Source organism: Chelonia mydas, chromosome 1 (assembly GCF_015237465.2).
Source record: "Chelonia mydas isolate rCheMyd1 chromosome 1, rCheMyd1.pri.v2, whole genome shotgun sequence".
NCBI lineage: Eukaryota > Metazoa > Chordata > Testudines > Cheloniidae > Chelonia > Chelonia mydas.
Genome location: NC_057849.1, coordinates 38,542,607 through 38,560,094, shown reverse-complemented (window position 1 = coordinate 38,560,094; position 17,488 = coordinate 38,542,607). Strand labels below are relative to the sequence as shown.

The 17,488-nt window shown below is 47.4% G+C and overlaps 1 protein-coding gene and 1 long non-coding RNA gene across 3 annotated transcripts in view; one reads left to right on the top strand and one right to left on the bottom strand.

The window, feature by feature from the left end:
• FDX1 (ferredoxin 1) overlaps positions 1 to 7,889 on the bottom strand; it is a 48,759-nt gene extending 40,870 nt beyond the window's left edge. The window contains exons 1-2 of one of the 2 annotated variants that reach the window (XM_037890492.2): positions 7,748 to 7,889; positions 7,444 to 7,587 (exon numbers count right to left, since the gene is read on the bottom strand). In XM_037890492.2, the coding sequence (XP_037746420.1) occupies positions 7,444 to 7,587; positions 7,748 to 7,794 (191 nt within the window). In that variant the 5' untranslated portion in view covers positions 7,795 to 7,889. Of the gene's footprint in view, positions 1 to 6,866; positions 7,157 to 7,443; positions 7,588 to 7,747 lie in introns of those variants that run through there. The other variant, XM_037890497.2, reaches the window with a different exon arrangement.
• On the top strand, positions 7,113 to 8,307 carry LOC122463105. The gene is made up of 2 exons (XR_006286111.1): positions 7,113 to 7,247; positions 7,913 to 8,307. It is a non-coding gene; the product is annotated as an uncharacterized LOC122463105 (long non-coding RNA).
• Positions 8,308 to 17,488: the final 9,181 nt, after the last annotated feature.

Here is a 17,488-nt window from a genome sequence, read left to right as displayed (position 1 = left end):
CTCTAAGATGTGGGTTGTCACAGATGCAGCCGATGTGTCTTCTATAAACTTGAAGATATAGAAATGCATCTACTGGCCTACCACTGACATCAAGATAATGTACACAATGACTCAATACTTGATGCCCATTTGCATCAGTACATTCATCAGCCCTGTATGCAAATTTTTTGAACGTGATGAGAGAGTTCTTCACTTTTTCAACTGTTGAGTCTTTCACTGTTGCACCACATGCTTCTAGCCAGTCAGTTGAGCTTCTTGCAGAAAGCTAGGGAGCATTTGCTGGTCTTGTTCGGAACCAGTGTTCAATTTCAGGATGACCAAGTGACAATGCACTTAACTTTGGCCTCCAGTTTGTAGTGTGTGGTATCTCTTGCTTAAATAGAAAGTATGATGCCATGTTTGTTCGCATGAACAGTGTTGTGTCTCCAGCATTCTTAACAGCCTCATTAACATTCCCCGGTGTTGTCCTGGGTCAGTGGAGACTCAGAGTTCAGAGGTGCTTTCACATGAGTTCACCTCCCAGGTGGTGGGCAAGAAAGCACCTTGCTCGTTCCTCCAGCTACTCACTGTTTCCTCTGGCCACTGTTCTTCATTGTGCCACCATTCACTCCATCGCTCTGTTGCCAATGGCCCTATGCCATCATTGTCTGCTGCCACCGTGACCTCTGTGAGTTGGTCTCTTGACATTCCAACCAGCTCTGAGCCCTGGTCTACACTACAGGCTGAGGTTGAATTTAGCCGCGTTCGGTCGATTTTAAAATGGATGTATCCACACAACCAACCCCGTTCCATCAACTTAAAATAAACTTCTGTATTCCTCCCCGGCAAGGGGAGTAGTGATAAAAATCGACCTTGCTGGGTCAAATTTGGGATAGTGCGGACGCAAATCAACATTATTGGCCTCCAGGAGCTATCCCAGAGTGCTCCAACGTGACCGCTCTGGACAGCACTTTCAACTCCGATGCACTAGCCAGGTACACAGGAAAAGCCCCAGGAAATTTTGAATTTTATTTCCTGTTTGGTCAGCGTGGCGAGCTCAGCAGCACAGGTGACCATGCAGTCCCCCCAAGAATTGCAAATGAGCTCCAGCATGGACCGAAAGGGAGATACTGGATCTGATTGCTGTATGAGGAGAAGCATCTGTGCATGCAGAACTCCGAGCAAAAAGAAGAAATGCGAATATATTTGCCAAAAATCTCATAGGGCATGATGGACTAAGGCTACAACAGGGACACTCAGCAGTGCCACGTGAAAGTTAAGGAGCTCAGGCAAGCCTATCAAAAGACAAACGAGGCAAACGAATGCTCCGGGTCAGACCCTCATACATGCCGCTTCTATGATCAGCTGCATGGCATTCTAGGGGCGGGGGGGACCCTACCACTACCCCACCACTGTCCGTGGACACCTGCAAAGGGGGCGGGGGGGGAGTCTCACGCAACAGGGAGGAGGATTTTGTGGAGGAGGAGAAGGAGGAGAATGCGCAGCAGGCAAGCAGTGAATCCATTCTCCCCGGCAGCCAGAACCTTTTCATCACCCTGGACCCAATACCCTCCGAAGGCAGAATCCCCAACCCTGAAGCCAGAGAAGGCAGCTCTGGTGAGTGCACATTTGTAACTACAGTACAGGGTTTAAAAGCAATAATGTTTAACTTGTCCTGAAGAATTGGGATGCATTCACGGCCAGTACAGCTACTGGAAAAGTCTGTTCACATGTCTGGGGATGGAGCGGGAATCCTCCAGGGACATCTCCATGAAGCTCTCCTGGAGGTACTCTGATTTGTTTATACTGCTCTGTATACTATGCACTGAAATGTAAGTACAATATTTATATTCCAATTGATTTATAATTATATGGTAAAAAATGAGAAAGTAAGCAATTTTTCAGTAATAGCCTGCTGTGATACTTCTTTGTATTTTTAGGTCTGATTTTGCAGAGTTTTCAGTGAGGTGAAACTTGGGGTACACAAGACAAACCAGACTCTTGAAAGAGGTACAGTAGTCTGGAAAGGTTGAGAGCCACTCTCAAAGGGTATAAAAAGTAAACTCTTACAGAGGTTCATTGCTAAAAACTGCCTGTCCATGTTGGAGCCAACCAATACGGGTCTAAGCACTCCTGGCATTAGCCCATTTCAAAATATCTTGATCAAATGCTTATAAATGTTTTGGATGTTTCGTTTTGGACCTTGAAGAGTAAGAAGTGCAGCCAGTAGGGAAGCAAGATTCTTTGCTTTAGGATGTAATAAAATTAATGCCTTGACAACCCCTCCCTCTCTGTCTTTCAAGACCCACCCTCATTACACATGCAGGTTGTGACCCTCCTGGCCAGTGGTGGATTAGCCACTGGGTCTATGGGGCCAGTGCCCAAGGGTCCTGAAGAAGCCCAGAGTCCCAGCCCCCGGGACTGAAGAAGCCCCCACCTCCACAGCAGCAGTGCCCCGACCCAGTCAGCAGCCACAGGACAGGAGAAGCTTCTCCCACTAGCAGCCCCCAACCCCATCGGAAGCCGTGGGGCAGCAGGACAAGCCTCCACTCCCAACCCACTCTCCAGCAGAAGTGCTGGGCCAGGAGAAGCCCCAGTGCCCCAACCCTGGTCCTCCGCAGAAGCGCCGGGGGGTGTGGGGGGGGGAGGGGAGGGGCGGGGGGCAGGGGAAGCCCCAGCAGCCAGACCCCAGCTGCAGCCCTGGGACTGGAGGAGCTCTCACTTCCCACTGTGGCACCAGGGCTGTGGGGACAGAGCTTCTCCGGTCTGGGGGCCGCAGTTGGGGGGTGGGGGGGGGAAGGTGCAGAAAGGAGCAAAAGGGGTTGCCGGGCTGCAGTGGGGGGGGGGGGGGGGGACAGAATGGAGGGGACCCTGGGTGGAACTGGGGTGGACCCCGAGGAAGGAGCAGAAGGGTGGGGGTGGGCCCCCCCCCCCCCCACTTGCTCTGGCCCAGGACCCCAGGAAATCTTAATCTGCTTCTGCTCCTGGTTGAGAAATTCTGAACTAGACAATCTTGTTCTTGAATGCCACAGAAGTGATTGCTGTCCAACTCTAAAGCTAGACAAATCTAGGTGAGGTGACCACAGACCCTCTTAATGGGCACAAGTTTATCTCAGGCCCCAAATCTTGCAAACTTTAACTATGCAAATTGTCCCATCGGCAACAGAAATACTTGTGCACTTAAAGAACCTGCATGGATTTGCAGGATTAAGGCTAAATTTGAACTATGCATTAAAAAAAAAAAAAAAATCATGAAGTGCTTTGAAATCTACTGATGTTAAGTACTACGTAAGAGTTAGGTATTGTGTGATTCTACGTAAATTTTACTAGATAACAAGCTTTCTAAGTTTTAATAAAACTTCCTAGAAGAAAATTCAGGACTTCCCCCCGATGGGGAAAAGGAAGCCTGGAATACTAAGGCAAAAGCTCGGATAGTAAAACTAAGCTCTCTTATCAGAATGTCAAGAATTCCATTACGTACATTGGTTAAGTAAGGCCAAAACTGAATTTCAAATACTTTAAAATGTAAACATGTATTTGTAATGTAAATGGGCATGTCAGTGACTGACAATTAAAGCAGATTTTTATCCTAAAGTCTGATCCTGCAGACACTTACATACACAAACTTTCCACATGTGGAAGTTCAATGGGACTATTTATATGCATAAAATAAATTAAGTGCATAAGTGCACTTTGGGATCATGCCATAACCTAACTTTTAAACTTGAGCACAGATCTAATCAAAAGAAGGCAAACAACCTGAAGGCCAGTCTTTGCTTACAGACAGCCCCCTAACCTGAAGCAAATACTCACCAGCAACCACACGCCACACAACAAAAACACTAACCCAGGAACCTAACCTTGCAACAAAGCCTGTTGCCAACTGTGTCCACATATCCATTTAGGGAACACCATCATAGGGCCTAATCACATCAGCCACACTAACAGAGGCTCATTCACCTGCACATCTACCAATCTGATATATGCCATCATGTGCCAGCAGTTCCCCTCTGCCATGTACATTGGCCAAACCGGACGGTCTCTACGTAAAAGAATAAATGGACACAAATCAGATGTCAAGAATTATAACATTCAAAAACCAGTCAGAGAACACTTCAATCTCCCTCGTCACTCGATTACAGACCTAAAAGTCGCAATATTACAACAAAAAAAACTTCAAGAAGACTCCAACAAGAGACTACTGAATTAGAATTAATTTGCAAACTGGACACCATTAAATTAGGCTTGAATAAAGACTCAGGAGTGGATGTGTCATTACACAAAATAAAACTATTTCCCTATGTTTATTTTCCCCCCCTACTGTTCCTCACACGTTCTTGTCAGCTGCTGGAAATGGCCCATCTTGATTATCACTACAAAAGGTTTTTTTCCTCTCCTGCTGGTAATAGTTCACCTTAACTGATCACTCTCATTATACTGTGTATAACACCCATTGTTTCATGTTCTGTGTGTGTACGTATATAGATCTATCTTGCTACTGTATTTTCCACTGCATGCATTCGATGAAGTGGGTTTTAGCCCACGAAAGCTTATGCTCAAATAAATTGGTTAGTCTCTAAGGTGCCACAAGTACTCTTGTTCTTTTTGTGGATACAGACTAACACGGCTGCTACTCTGCAACTTGAAGTTAGGAATTAACAATATTTAGATGTAACAAAGCTGACCAAACACTAGATGGTGCTATAATAGCATGTCTTCTGAAATCAAGTGTTCAAAGTGCTCTTCTACTTAAAAGTTTTGTTTGTTTGTTTTTAAATCAGAAAAAAGAAGAGAGCTCTGTATAATGGTAGTGCCAGGAAACTCTGATCAGACTATAATCTTCAGCACCAATCCTGCAAACATTTACACATGCCTTTAAATCAAAGGGACTATTGCTTGGCATTAAGGACATGCATAAGTGTTTGCAGAACTGTGCCTAAACAGACAATAAGTTGAGAAAGCCAATTTCTCCCATTCATCGGGAGGCTTCAAAAGAGTGTTTCTTTGGACAACGAGGCTGTATTATGTTGAGGCCTGTGGTTAATTAGAGTAAAATTCCAAAATCTACTTCCAAAGAAAGTTGTGGATTTAATGTACTACTTTAAAACGCAAAGCAATTAGGAATATTTGTCCTGTCAATACAGGATTTTTTAATCTAAACAGTGGAAATACAATTTCTTGTCATTTGGTAAATTGCAACAAATATTGTATTTATTTCAGTGCCATTGTTTGCACTTCTAGATGAAACCTCAAGAAGATCACCCCATGGTACAGCTATTTTATTTCTAGACTTGGCAAGAACTAGAGCAGGGGTCGGCAACCTATGGCACGTGTGCCACAGATGGCATGCGAGCCAATTTTTAATGGCACGCTGCTGTCTGGGACCCTGGCAGACAGCAGCGTGCCATTAAAAATCCTGCCCAGCCCACCGCTCTCTCCTTGCGGGGCAAGCAAGCTTCCCCCTCCCCGCGCCTCTTCCCCCAGTGTGCTGGATTCCTGCCCCTCCTCCTCTCCCTCCCTGCGGAAAAGCGGAGCAGCAGCGCGCTCTCTGCTCCGGGGACCTTGGGGAAGGGGGTGGAATTGGCATATCCCCTCCAGGCCCCTGCTGTGAGCCGCCCACATCCCCAGCCCCCTGCCCTGACCCCTGCATCCCCCACACCCTTGCACCCCCCACATCCCCATCCCCACCCTGAGCACCAGACGGAGCTCCTGCACACACACACACTCCCCACATTCCCACCTGCACCCCATGCACCAAATGGGAGCTGCCCAGGTAAGCGCGCCACACTCAAACCTCCTGCCCCAACCCTGAGTCCCCTCCCTCATTCTAGCTCCTGGCCAGACCCTGCACCCCAACCTGCTCCTGCACCCCAACCTGCTCCTTCACCCCCAGTCCTGTTCTCAGCGCACTCCCACCCTCATCTCAGTGCAGAGAGAGGAAGAGATAGGCTAGAACCAGGGAGAAGGTAGGTATGTAGACAGGGTCAGGATCCCAGACCGGCAGCAGGCGGAGCGGGGCCGGCAGCTGGGACCCTGCCTGACAGGAGCTGGCGGACGGAACCTCAGACCGGCAGCAGGCTGAGCTGCTCAGCCCACTGCTGGTGTAGGGTCCCGGCCGCCAGCCCTGCTCAGCCCCCTGCCGGTCTGGGGTTCTAGCTGCTGCCCCTTGCCAACCGGGGTCCCGGCCACAGGCCCTGCTCAGCCTGCTGCTGGCCTAGGTGAACAGAACCCCACGCCGGCAGCAGGCTGAGCGGGCCAGCGGTGTAAGATCAGCATTTTAATTTAATTTTAAATGAAGCTTCTTAAACATTTTGAAAACCCTGTTTACATACAACAATAATTTAGTTATAGAATATATAGACTTATAGAGAGAGACCTTCTAAAAAACTTTAAAATGTATTATTGGCACACAAAACCTTAAAGTGAATCAATGAAGATTCGGCACACCACTTCTAAAAGGTTGCCGACCCCCTAACTAGAGCTTTACTTGGCTGGCTAGGTATCAAGCCTGCCCTGTTCAGGACAAATCTCCAGCATGTTTGCATGACTTCAAGAGTTGAACTTCTAAAACTAACATCAGGTTGCCTTAATGAAGACACAGAGGAGATTACAATTTTTATTTACCCATAAAAATTTAACTAGAAAGTGGAGTATAAAAAACAGGTTTTGCTTGACCTGCTCATACAGGTTGGGACACTGAATAGGTGACCAATATTTATCACACTTTCACCTTGGCAAGATCGAACATGTCTCTGGTCTAAGGGGCGGGCGCGGGGGCAGCGCGCCGGGGGGGCGGAGCACCAAGGAAGGGAGCGCGGGAGGGAAGCCCCACAGGGAGGGCGGCGGGGGGCTGCGATCCACCGGGTCTCCCACCCCCCCCCCCTTACCTGAGCCGCGCCCGGGCAGAGACGCCGAAGAAGCGGCCCGGTGTCCGGGCAGCGACGCTGACGCTGCCCCCGCCCGGCCTCCCCGCGGCTCCCCGGGACGCGGCCAGGAGCCAGCGGCAGGAGGAGGCCGCGGCGGCCCGCAGGAGGCTGGCGGTGCCCGGAGCAGCCATAGCAGGGGTAGACAGGAAGAAAGCACACCCGGCCCCGTCCACAGCGAGTAAAGTCCACCCGCTTATACAACCGGCACAAGCTACGGCTATTCCCCAAGGCACTTACGTCTTCTACGGGGCGTAGCCCTCGCTCCACTTGCGAGTGAGTGGTGATAGTTGGTACGCAAAAGGCGCAGAGCAAGCTCCTCCTTCTGTGCAGGAGATACGCAACGTACGTAGAACCGTCCTCTAGTCTACAGCTGCGGACGAGTAAATTGCGTAGCGTGCTCCTTGTTTGAAGCTGTGGAGGGGGTTAGGCCGTATCCCGGGCGCCCTTCCCAACCTCGTCCCCTGTCTCGTGCTCCAGCGCCCTGCCCTCCAGTCACCCCTCTGGGTGCCCCCACATGCAGCCCCGCCAATGCCCCTACCTGCTGTTGCAGCCCCCACTGCTTGTCTCTGGCCACGGCACGGTGCCGCCATGAGCCCCAGCTCTCAGGAGCTGGCTTCTCAGTCCCTTGGCCCCAGCTCCCCTGTCACAGGGTTTGCGGAGACTGACAGTCCTTTTTACTCTCCATTCTTCCAGGGGTCCTATTGGGATCCAGGAAGTGGGCGGGCAAAGCTCGCCCACCGCTAAAGGATCCCCCCCCAGCCTAAGGGAGATCCACAGGACCTGGAGGCCAAAAAATTACAGGGGACAACTAATGAAAAACAGGGACGGGAGTGCGGTCAAACCATTCTTCCAGGGGTGACCGGTTCACCCATCGCCCCATTTCTAGCATGCAGCAGGGCCCTCACCTCCCCCTGGATCTAACAGGTCAGAAGGATCATTATCGCCCTTTCCCTAGTGGGGCTGGATCCTAGCAAACTGACCTCAGCTCTGTTCCCCGTCTTTTACAGGAAGGGCACCAGGCAAGCCCCAGCCGCAGGAAGCCAGCCTCCTGTACCCAGTCTGATAAAACTTTTCACACTGTCATGTAATCTTATTATGGCAAGGGTCAGCACAGTTAAACATAGTTTTTTATTTTTGCTTGTGAGGAAACTTTTAGTCATGGAAGAAAATGCTGTGGTGCTGTTTATCTCGTGCAGTTTCTATAGGAGATCTCTGGCAAGCATCAAGGGAACTTGCTGTCTGCCTTAATATCTCCAGCTGGAGTCAATTATTGAGGCAGAGTTGCATCATGGGCTTTGTTGTTGGCATTGATTACCTGGAAGAGGGGATTGCCTGTATGCCATTTGTGACCACTTCTATTTCAGGATTGGCGTATATTTGTGAATAAAACAAGTTACACTAAGAATATTCTCAGACTCTTTCTCCTCCCAGGTGGGAACCAGCAAACCCCCCAATATCTGATTCCACTCAGCAAAGGAATGACAATACATGCTCATTCACCTGCACATCTACCAATGTGATATATGCCATCATGTGCAAGCAATGCCCCTCTGCCATGTACATTGGTCAAACTGGACAGTCTCTATGTAAAAGAATAAATGGACACCAATCAGATGTCAAGAATTATAACATTCATAAACCAGTCGGAGAACACTTCAATCTCTCTGGTCACGCGATTACAGACATGAAAGTTGCGATATTACAACAGAAAAACTTCAAAACCAGACTCCAGCGAAAGACTGCTGAATGGAATTCATTTGCAAATTGGATACAATTAACTTAGGCTTGAATAGAGACTGGGAGTGGCTAAGTCATTATGCAAGGTAACCCATTTCCCCTTGTTTTTTCCTACCCCCTTCCGCCCCCCCACCGTTCCTCAGACATTCTTGTTAGACCCTGGATTTGTGCTGGAAATGGCCCACCTTGATTGTCATACACATTGTAAGGAGAGTGATCACTTTAGATAAGCTATTACCAGCAGGAGAGTGGGGTGGGGGAAGAAAACCTTTTGAAGTGATAAACACCCATTTTTTCATGGTCTGTGTGTATAAAAACATCCTCACTGCATTTTCCACTTTTATGCATCCGATGAAGTGAGCTGTAGCTCACGAAAGCTTATGCTCAAATAAATTGGTTAGTCTCTAAGGTGGCACAAGTACTCCTTTTCTTTTTGCGAATACAGACTAACACGGCTGCTACTCTGAAACAATACATGCCGTATGAACAATGATAATAACAGAATGTTGAAAGTGCACAATGAAGCACTCAAAAGTCAGGAAAAGTCAAAGCTGAGATTGCCTATGCAATCTTAACTCAGACCCCTTGTGCGTATGCATTAGTACACAGTCTTTAGTTACATGATCATGCACTACAATACTGTATCTGCAGATTCCCTACATCCTTCAGCATGCAGGTTGGACAGTGAATGAGGAAAGAGTGCAATATTTATTTCAAAATACCTTATTTAAACAAAAGTGAAGAGGGATGGGTAACAGGAATCCCTGAATTTGGATTTTCCAGAAGTTTGATTTGGTGAGCGTTTGGCCCTGGCTGCCTTATGAATTCAGGATTGGCTGAATTCAGAGTGCCTTTGCTGCTCTCAGATGTGGAGTTAGAGGTAATGGAGAGTGGGGGCAAGCCTTGTTACATTTCTTTTGAGCAGAATGCTTTTATACAGTTCAAATAGGGACAATAACCTCAAATAGAGTCTGAATCTGGTGCTGAAGTTTCTCTGTCAAACTTCATTTGGACCTCTTTAGTCATTGTTTATGTCAACATAGCTTTCACAGTGCCCGTAATAGTTGGCACTCAGAAGAGTAAGTGAAGTGGTGGCTGTGTCCTATGATCCCTTCCGAAGTTGATCCTCCTCATTTTCCTTTCCTTCCAAAGATCTCCATGCTTTGTACAAATCAAGAGAATCTTCTTCCCAGTTTTGGCTTACCCTGAGTCTGTGATTTAAAAAAGTATTTGAATTACCTAGACATTAAGGAGAGCTCTAAATTTCAACTTGGGTAAGTTTAAGTAGTTTTTTTTTTCCCCTCTAAAAGTCCATCTTGTGTGGATGTAAGCAGAGTCAGAATGAGCTCTACCCTGACATCTGCTGGTAAGCTGTGGAAAAGGACTTCAGCAGCTGATCTCGTTTCCATGGGCACTCTTGTTTGCATGGGCACACCCAGCCTGCATAACTTGATGGACTGCTTGTCCAAATAGTCACTTTGGCTGCTGTGGGATCCCCAGTCTCTCTGTTGTTGGGGCAGGAGTAATAAAGGGTTGTTATCCTGCTTATGTGAATCAAGGACAGTAGAACTGTACTTGGCATTTTATGATGAAGGGACTCGCCCTCAACTAAGTAGCACTTGCTAGGCAAGGGACATGGGTTCCAAAACCCAGTGAATTAAGAGAGGTTGGGGATATTTATGTGGTCCCCTTCTGAGGGCCTGAAATGCTACTAACAGAGCTAATTTTGGCTCCATTAGGAGTCTTGTTACCTGCTGCAGAGCTGAAATCAGTGACAGCTAGGTCTAAGCATTAGACCTACTTTGGGCTAGTGGTGTACCAGCACTGAGGCTCTCTCCTACTACCAGCTAAAAATCACTGAGAGCTGAAGTGCTGAGAGCTGTGTTAAGCAGGGCGGGGGGGCCTGAAGACAAGTTTGTGAGCAGACAGCAGGACATCTAGCGGAGTGGAGTGGATAGCAGGGCAGCTGATTGAGAGGTGTGGCTGGTGGTGAAGACTGCAGCAGAACCCCATGGAGAGGCATGGCACTTGGCTGTCAAGCAGCGGAGCATATAAGATGCTTCACCCATACCGCCTTCCACTTCCACCCAGGCTGGGAGGTAAACTCTGCAGATGAACTTCTGAACTCTGGGGGGGCTGAATTGATCAAGGACAGAAACTGGAGGGGGAGGGAGGATGAATGTTGCGTTGCTGGACTTAAGACCCTGAGGGGAAAAGGAAACTGCCAAACTTACTTGTGGTGGGTCTTTTGCTCATGGTTGGTGTTATGAATCATGTTTGTGGTGTTTCCCCCACATAATGCTGCAATGTTTTCCTCCTTTATTAAAAGGCTTTTGCTACACTCAGACTCTGTGCTTGCGAGAGGGGAAGTATTGCTTCTTAGAGGCGCCCAGGGGGATGGTATGTAATTGTCCCAGGTTACTGGGTGGGGGTTCCAGCCAGTTTTGCATTGTGTTATTGAAACGGAACCCCTAGATACTGAACCCAGACCTTGTTGCTGCCAACTCTGACGGGCAGAAGGGTTACATGTATTTTATTATGTGGGGGCACAATATAATTGATAGGGGCCGGGTGGGGGGGGGAGTGGAAAACAGGAAGCCAGGAGTGGTCCTACCTCTACCACACCCTGTAAACTCCTGGGGGGCTGGTATCATCTTTTTTTTTTTATTAGAAATGTATGTAATAATGGCACAATGTGGTCTGAACTCCTGATTATGGTAGCACCTAGAGGTCCCAGTGGAAATAACAATAAAGGCCTGTTTATGACTGCACAGGGTGCAGGGCAGCCATGAACTACAAACCCATGACTTTCAGCCTAATGCTCACTCCTCTTGTCAGTGCTTCCTCTGTTATTTCTCTCTTGCTGGTTAAACCTTATTATCTGTAACAGATATAGTTTGTAGTTTCCGAGGCCAGAAGGGACCATTGTGATGGTGGTACTCGACAAAAATGAATCCTTACAACCCTCCACTGAAACACACAAACAATACAAAAAGAATAAGTGAATGTCCTTTGACGTTGGAGACTGTAGTTACTGTGTATCTGGTTGTCTGCACCATAACACCAGTTTTAATTCCATTCACTTAGTAGGAAAGTGAATAATCGGGCTCCGTCTGCCTGGCTGTATTGAACTCTGAAAAGTAGTTCCTTGTATGGTCCTCTAGGGCAGTGTTTCTCAACCTTTTAAAATCTGAGACCAGCTTGTTGCCTTCCTAAATTGTGTCAGGGAGATCTCAGGGACTGGTGCTGGTCCACGGACTGGTTATTGAGAAATAGTGATCTGGGAAGCAGCAAGTCAGTATTAGTCTAACTGAGCTGATGCTCATTAAATATGTGCAGAAGATGTTTAGAAAAGGTGCTGTGCATGAGTGACGTCTCCTATCATGCAAGAGGTTTGCATCTCCGTCAGGGGCCATCATAGCAGCTAAGAAAGGGATATGCCTTGCTCATAACACCCCTAAACAGTATTTTACATTTCTGAGGTAGTGTATGGAGTAAAAAATTTCAAGCAATAGAAAATGAAAGACTTATAATCGTTAAATAGTATATTTTTTCATAAGAGAACTATGGGTGGAGAGAACTGGCAAGAAAATCTCCTTCAAGGAATACAGCCTGCATCTAGTGGAAATGTCACTCTGGCATATTCCAACCCATTGCCATTAATATAGCTGGTCAGAAGCGGCTACTTGTGAATTAAAAAAACCCAGCACTTTTATGGTTATTTATTAGTGAATAAAGTCACAAAAGCTATGTTGGAAACAAAAATGCTATCATTACATAACCCAATATATGTATATTTTCAGCAATAGAGCTCATTTATGAAGCACTCAAGTATCTGAAGATCCATTCAAAACAATACACCCATAACTACCTAATTGTGGATACTCTAATAAAAATTTATAAAACCAACTGAAGGGTCAGCACTAAGTACACAGACACTTGGGACACTGTACAGTCCTGCAGTTTACAGGGCAGCTAGGCTGTCCCATCAGTGATGTAATTGGAACAGGAGGTAACTCGGAGTTGGCTCCTTTCCTCTACCATCTTGGGATCATGCAAACAGTATCAGCATATTAAATGGTGGTTCTTGCTGTGCTGCCAATTCTTGCAACATCTGGTGTATGTTTTCTTAATGCTCCAGCTCGTGGAGTCTGGGATCATGTGAGAACTTTAACCATTTAAAGAAAAGTAGCTTTCAGCTCTAATGGCTGTGGGTAAAGAAGCTTGAAAATGTGAACCCTACAGGCTCAAACCAGAAGCCAAGTAAAGAGAACTTAAAGTCTGTTTTTAAAATGTAATGATTTTTTAAAGCATGACTTTCTGGGGCCTGACTCATGATTTTTGAACGCTTGGAGTTGGCAATACTGTATTTGGCTCTTGGCTTTACCCAAACCCCCTCCGTTTAGGGCAAGATTAAGAACAGCTGAGGGGTATGCCCCTTGCAATACAAGACAGGCTGTCTCATGCCTGTCTGAGCCCTCTATTGGAAACTCAGACTGAGAACTGCATCTTGGCATTTGAAGCAAATTTGTTCTTGTGGCACTGCACTTCCTTTACCTCACTGGGTCCAGCATTTCTTCCTCTAGCAGCGGGAGGGCCTGGAGTCAATCAGTCCCACTCCAGAAATTTTTTTTCTATTTCTCCCTTGTATTTATTTTTCAATATTTACAAGGTGGGCCTCAGGGTAGGCTCAAGCAGTACTCGTCAACCAAACAAAAGAAACAAATTCATAACACAGAAAGGAAAATAGTCTTCTCCCTAGCCCCTCTGTAGGGTGTTGCTTTGTTATGCTAGCTTCTGGATGCCAGTCCTTCCCCAGGCAGTGTGCTTAGTAGCTTCCCCTATACGGAGAAGAGGAGCCTTTTTTCCCTACTGCCACTTGTGTCTCATCTCTCCTCCCTGTTGCCAGGTAGTGAGGGGGGTTTAAAGGTCACAGGCAGCTCTTAATTGGACTCAGTTGCAGCTCGCTGACCTAAGATAACCTATTTTCCGTTAATAGGAAAAGGGCCTGCACCATTCTAGGACTGATATGCTTGACTTCCACAACTCTTATAGCTGTCTGGTCTGACTTTGTCACATTTTTTATTTCTCTCTAGCATTTACGTGTGATGTCGATTGATCTATGCCAAGCTGACACTGTGTGGGCCCAACCTCTGCAGCACATCTCATCCTGCTGGAGCATTACAGCAGCTGCTTCTAATATTTCTCAACTATTCGGCAATCCCGCAGACAGTGGTAAAACAATGCTGTAAATATATTGCATTTGCTTTGTCACAGTTCTCATGTAGAGGTAGAGAAATGCATTTGTAAATATCTGTGACTCCCTGGGTATTCTTTGCACCATTTTAGGGCTCTCTGCCAATATGTTGGCACCATTTTGAATTTAGAAAGCCACAGAAGTATTACTGCAATCCCAAAACGGCTGAGGCAGCAATCTGTTTTATTACTTTATTCTTCTGACTTTGTTCTTCCATACAGAGAAGCAGTCGTAACAAAATCATGCAGTATTCTGGTCTTAAAACTAGCCAAATTCTATTTCAAACTTGTATAGCTCTACTGAAGTCAATGGAGCCATGCCCCGTTAATAACAGAAAACTTGGTCTAATATCTCTACACTCTGTATACATAAAAGAAACAACTGAACTTCTAGTACTTACGTCAAATTCCTATATATTTGAGTGTAGTGTATTGTTTAGTGGCTTGTGTGGTCAGAAAACTGTATTACTGTATAGGGACTCGCAGTGAAACCCAGTAATACTCCCATTGACTTCCTGGGGCCAGGATTTTACATAGGGTGTCTGTGAATGTAAGAACAGCCATACTGAGTCAGACCAAAGGTCCATCGAACCCAGCATTCTGTCTTCCAACAGTGGCCAATACCAGGTACTCCAAAGGGAATGAACAGAACAGGTAATCACCAAGTGATCCATCCCCTGTTGCCTATTCCCAGCTTCTGGCAAACAGAGGCTAGGGAAACCATCCCTTTCGATCCTGGGTAATAGCCATTTATGGACCTATCTTCCATGAATTTATCTAGTTCTTTTCTGAACCCTGTTGTAGTCTTGGCCTTCACAATATACTCTGGCAAGGAGTTCCACAGGTTGACTGTGCGTTGTGTGAAGAAATACTTCCTTTTGTTTGTTTTAAACCTGCTGCCTATTAATTTAATTTGGTGACCCACTAGTTCTTATGTTATGAGAAGGAGTAAATAACACTTCCTTACTTTCTCCACACCAGTCATGATTTTATAGACCTCTATCATATCCCCCCTTAGTCATCTCTTTTCCAACCTGAAAAGTCCCAGTCTTATTAATCTCTCCTCATACGGAAGCTGTTCCATGCTCCTAATCATTTTTGTTGCCCTTTTCTGAACCTTTTTCAATTCCAATATATCTTTTCTGAGATGGGGCGATCACATCTGCACGCAGTATTCAAGATGTGGGTGAAACATGGATTTATATAGAGACAATACTATATTTTCTGTCTTGTTATCTGTCCCTGTCTTAATGATCCTCAACATTCTGTTCACTTTTTTGACGGCCGCGGCACATTGAGTGGATATTTTCAGAGAACTATCCACAGTGACTGCAAGATCTTTTTCTTGAGTGGTAACAGCTAATTTAGACCCCATCGTTTTATGTGTATAGTTGGGATTATGTTTCCAATCTGGATTACTTTGCATTTATCAACATTGAATTTCATCTGCCACTTTGTTGCCCAATCACCCAGTTTTGTGAGAAACTATGGTACTTAAGAGCTCTTATGAGTAGAGCAGTATCTTATTAGGGTGGAAAGAATCCTTAACTTTTCAGTTATGCAATGAAGAAGTTAAAGGTATTTCCAGAAATCAGATCACAGCTATTTTTGTTGTCAGCCAGCATTTCTATATGTTTCTCATCTCATTTCACCTTGAGTATCTCTTTATGATTTATTAGGGTGTAGACCGCTAAACGTATCTGTTTGGCTGTGTGGATTTTGAATAGTGGGTAAGGTCCTACTTGAATTGCAGGATGATTATCAAAAAATTGCAGCCGAGTTGCAAACAAACTATGGAAAATTGCAGAAAAGTAATATTGAACCTTATTATTTGCAGTAATAAAGTCCATTATTACTTTTCTGCTGTCAGCTGCCCAGGGCTCAGAGCAGGGACTTGGGGCTGACAGTGGGAACACAGGGCTGAGAGCAGGGCTCACGCTGTCGGCCGCCCAAGGCTGACACTGTCCAACTGGGGCTGAGAGTGGGAGCCCCTGCTATCAGCCGCTCAGGGCTGAGAGCAGGGGCCCAGGGCTGACAGTGGGAACGCAACAGCTCCTGCTGTTGGCCACCCAGGCTGACAGCGGCTGCCTGCAGCTGACAGTAGGGGCTCCTGCTCTCAGCCCCAGGGCATCCGGGGCTCCCACTGTCAAAATTGCAGTGGAAACCTAATATTGCGAAAAGTTAAGTATGGCATTAATAGTGGATTAGTTTCCTTCCATATCTTTGTGCTGGGTTACTGGGCTGGCAAAATCTTCATTTTGTTCAGTTACTCTCCAGGACATTTGCAACATGTCTGTGAAGATCTTCCACAGATGTCTGTCTCTCTGACTTGTCTCTGTAGAAATCAACAGGAGTATTTGCACCAGGCCAAAGGCTTGATCATAACTAGATTAAAGCAGTGGATTTTCAAACAGAGGTGATGCGTAGGGGAGGGCATCGGGGGGGTCAAGTGACCCCCCCAGATTGGCCTACTGGGGGTGGGAAGAGAGAGGGGCTCTGTCCTTCTCTCCCTGCGCCTCTCCCGTGGCATGCTGTGCTGCTCAGCTGGCAGCCAGGACAGGGGTGGGAGGGAAAGCGGGATGGCACCACTTCTGCCTCAGAGAGCTCTCCCTCCCAGCCAGGCTCTCTCAGGCAGAAGTGGCTCCATCCCGCTCCCCATCCGGCTGCCAGGGAGAGCAGCCAAACATGCTCGGGGGGAGGTGCAGGGAGAGATGGACAGAGCCCCTCTCCCTCCCTGCAGGTAACATGGGGTGGGGAGAGTGCTGTGGCCCTGGGTGCAGGGTGGGAGGGGTTGCTGGGCAGGGGAGATATGTGGGGTGGTCACATGTCCTCCCCTTTAGTTTGTGCCCCCATCCCCTCCCCAAGTATGGGGAGGCACCAGCGATCTGTTGTGGCCTGTAGAGCAGGGGTTCTCAACCTTTTTCTTTCTAAGGCCCCCTCAATGTGCTATAAAAATGCCAGGGCCCAGCAGAGGTGGGGAGGGAACTTGGGGCTCTGGGCTGGGAGGGACCCTTGGGCATAGGCATAGTTTTACTTCTATTTGGGGGGCAAGGCCTGATGGGGCTGGAGCCAGCTCCGCACAGCAGAGTCCAAGGAGGGAGCGCCACTTTCACCCCCTGACTCACTCAGGAGGCCACCCAATCTGTCTGGGCTGTGGAGGGATGCAACCAAAAAATATAACTCAAAGGGGGGGACTCAGTTCAAAAAGTTTGAAAACCGCTTAGGGTGCAGGGAGGGAGTAGCTAGGGGCTGTGTGAAATGAGGGGAGTCACTCAGGGTCCAGGGAGGGGGTAGCTAGGGGCTGTGTGCAGGCAGGGGAGTCACTCAGGGTGCAGGCAGGGGGTAGCTAGGGTGTGTATGGGCAGGGGCAGCTCCCAGTGCGGCTTCCAGCTTCAGCGTGGGGGGCGCTGGGGCTCGGGGCACCGGGTTTCAGCCGCGGGGCTCCGTGGCCTCCCTGAAAGGGCTCGCGGAACCCCAAGGCACCGCAGATCCCTGGTTGAGAACCGCTGCTGTAGAGCACTTGCCTGTGGTCTGTAGAGAGCTGACTAGTTCACCTGCTGCTAGATCTCTTCCCTTGTCTCCAATTGCTA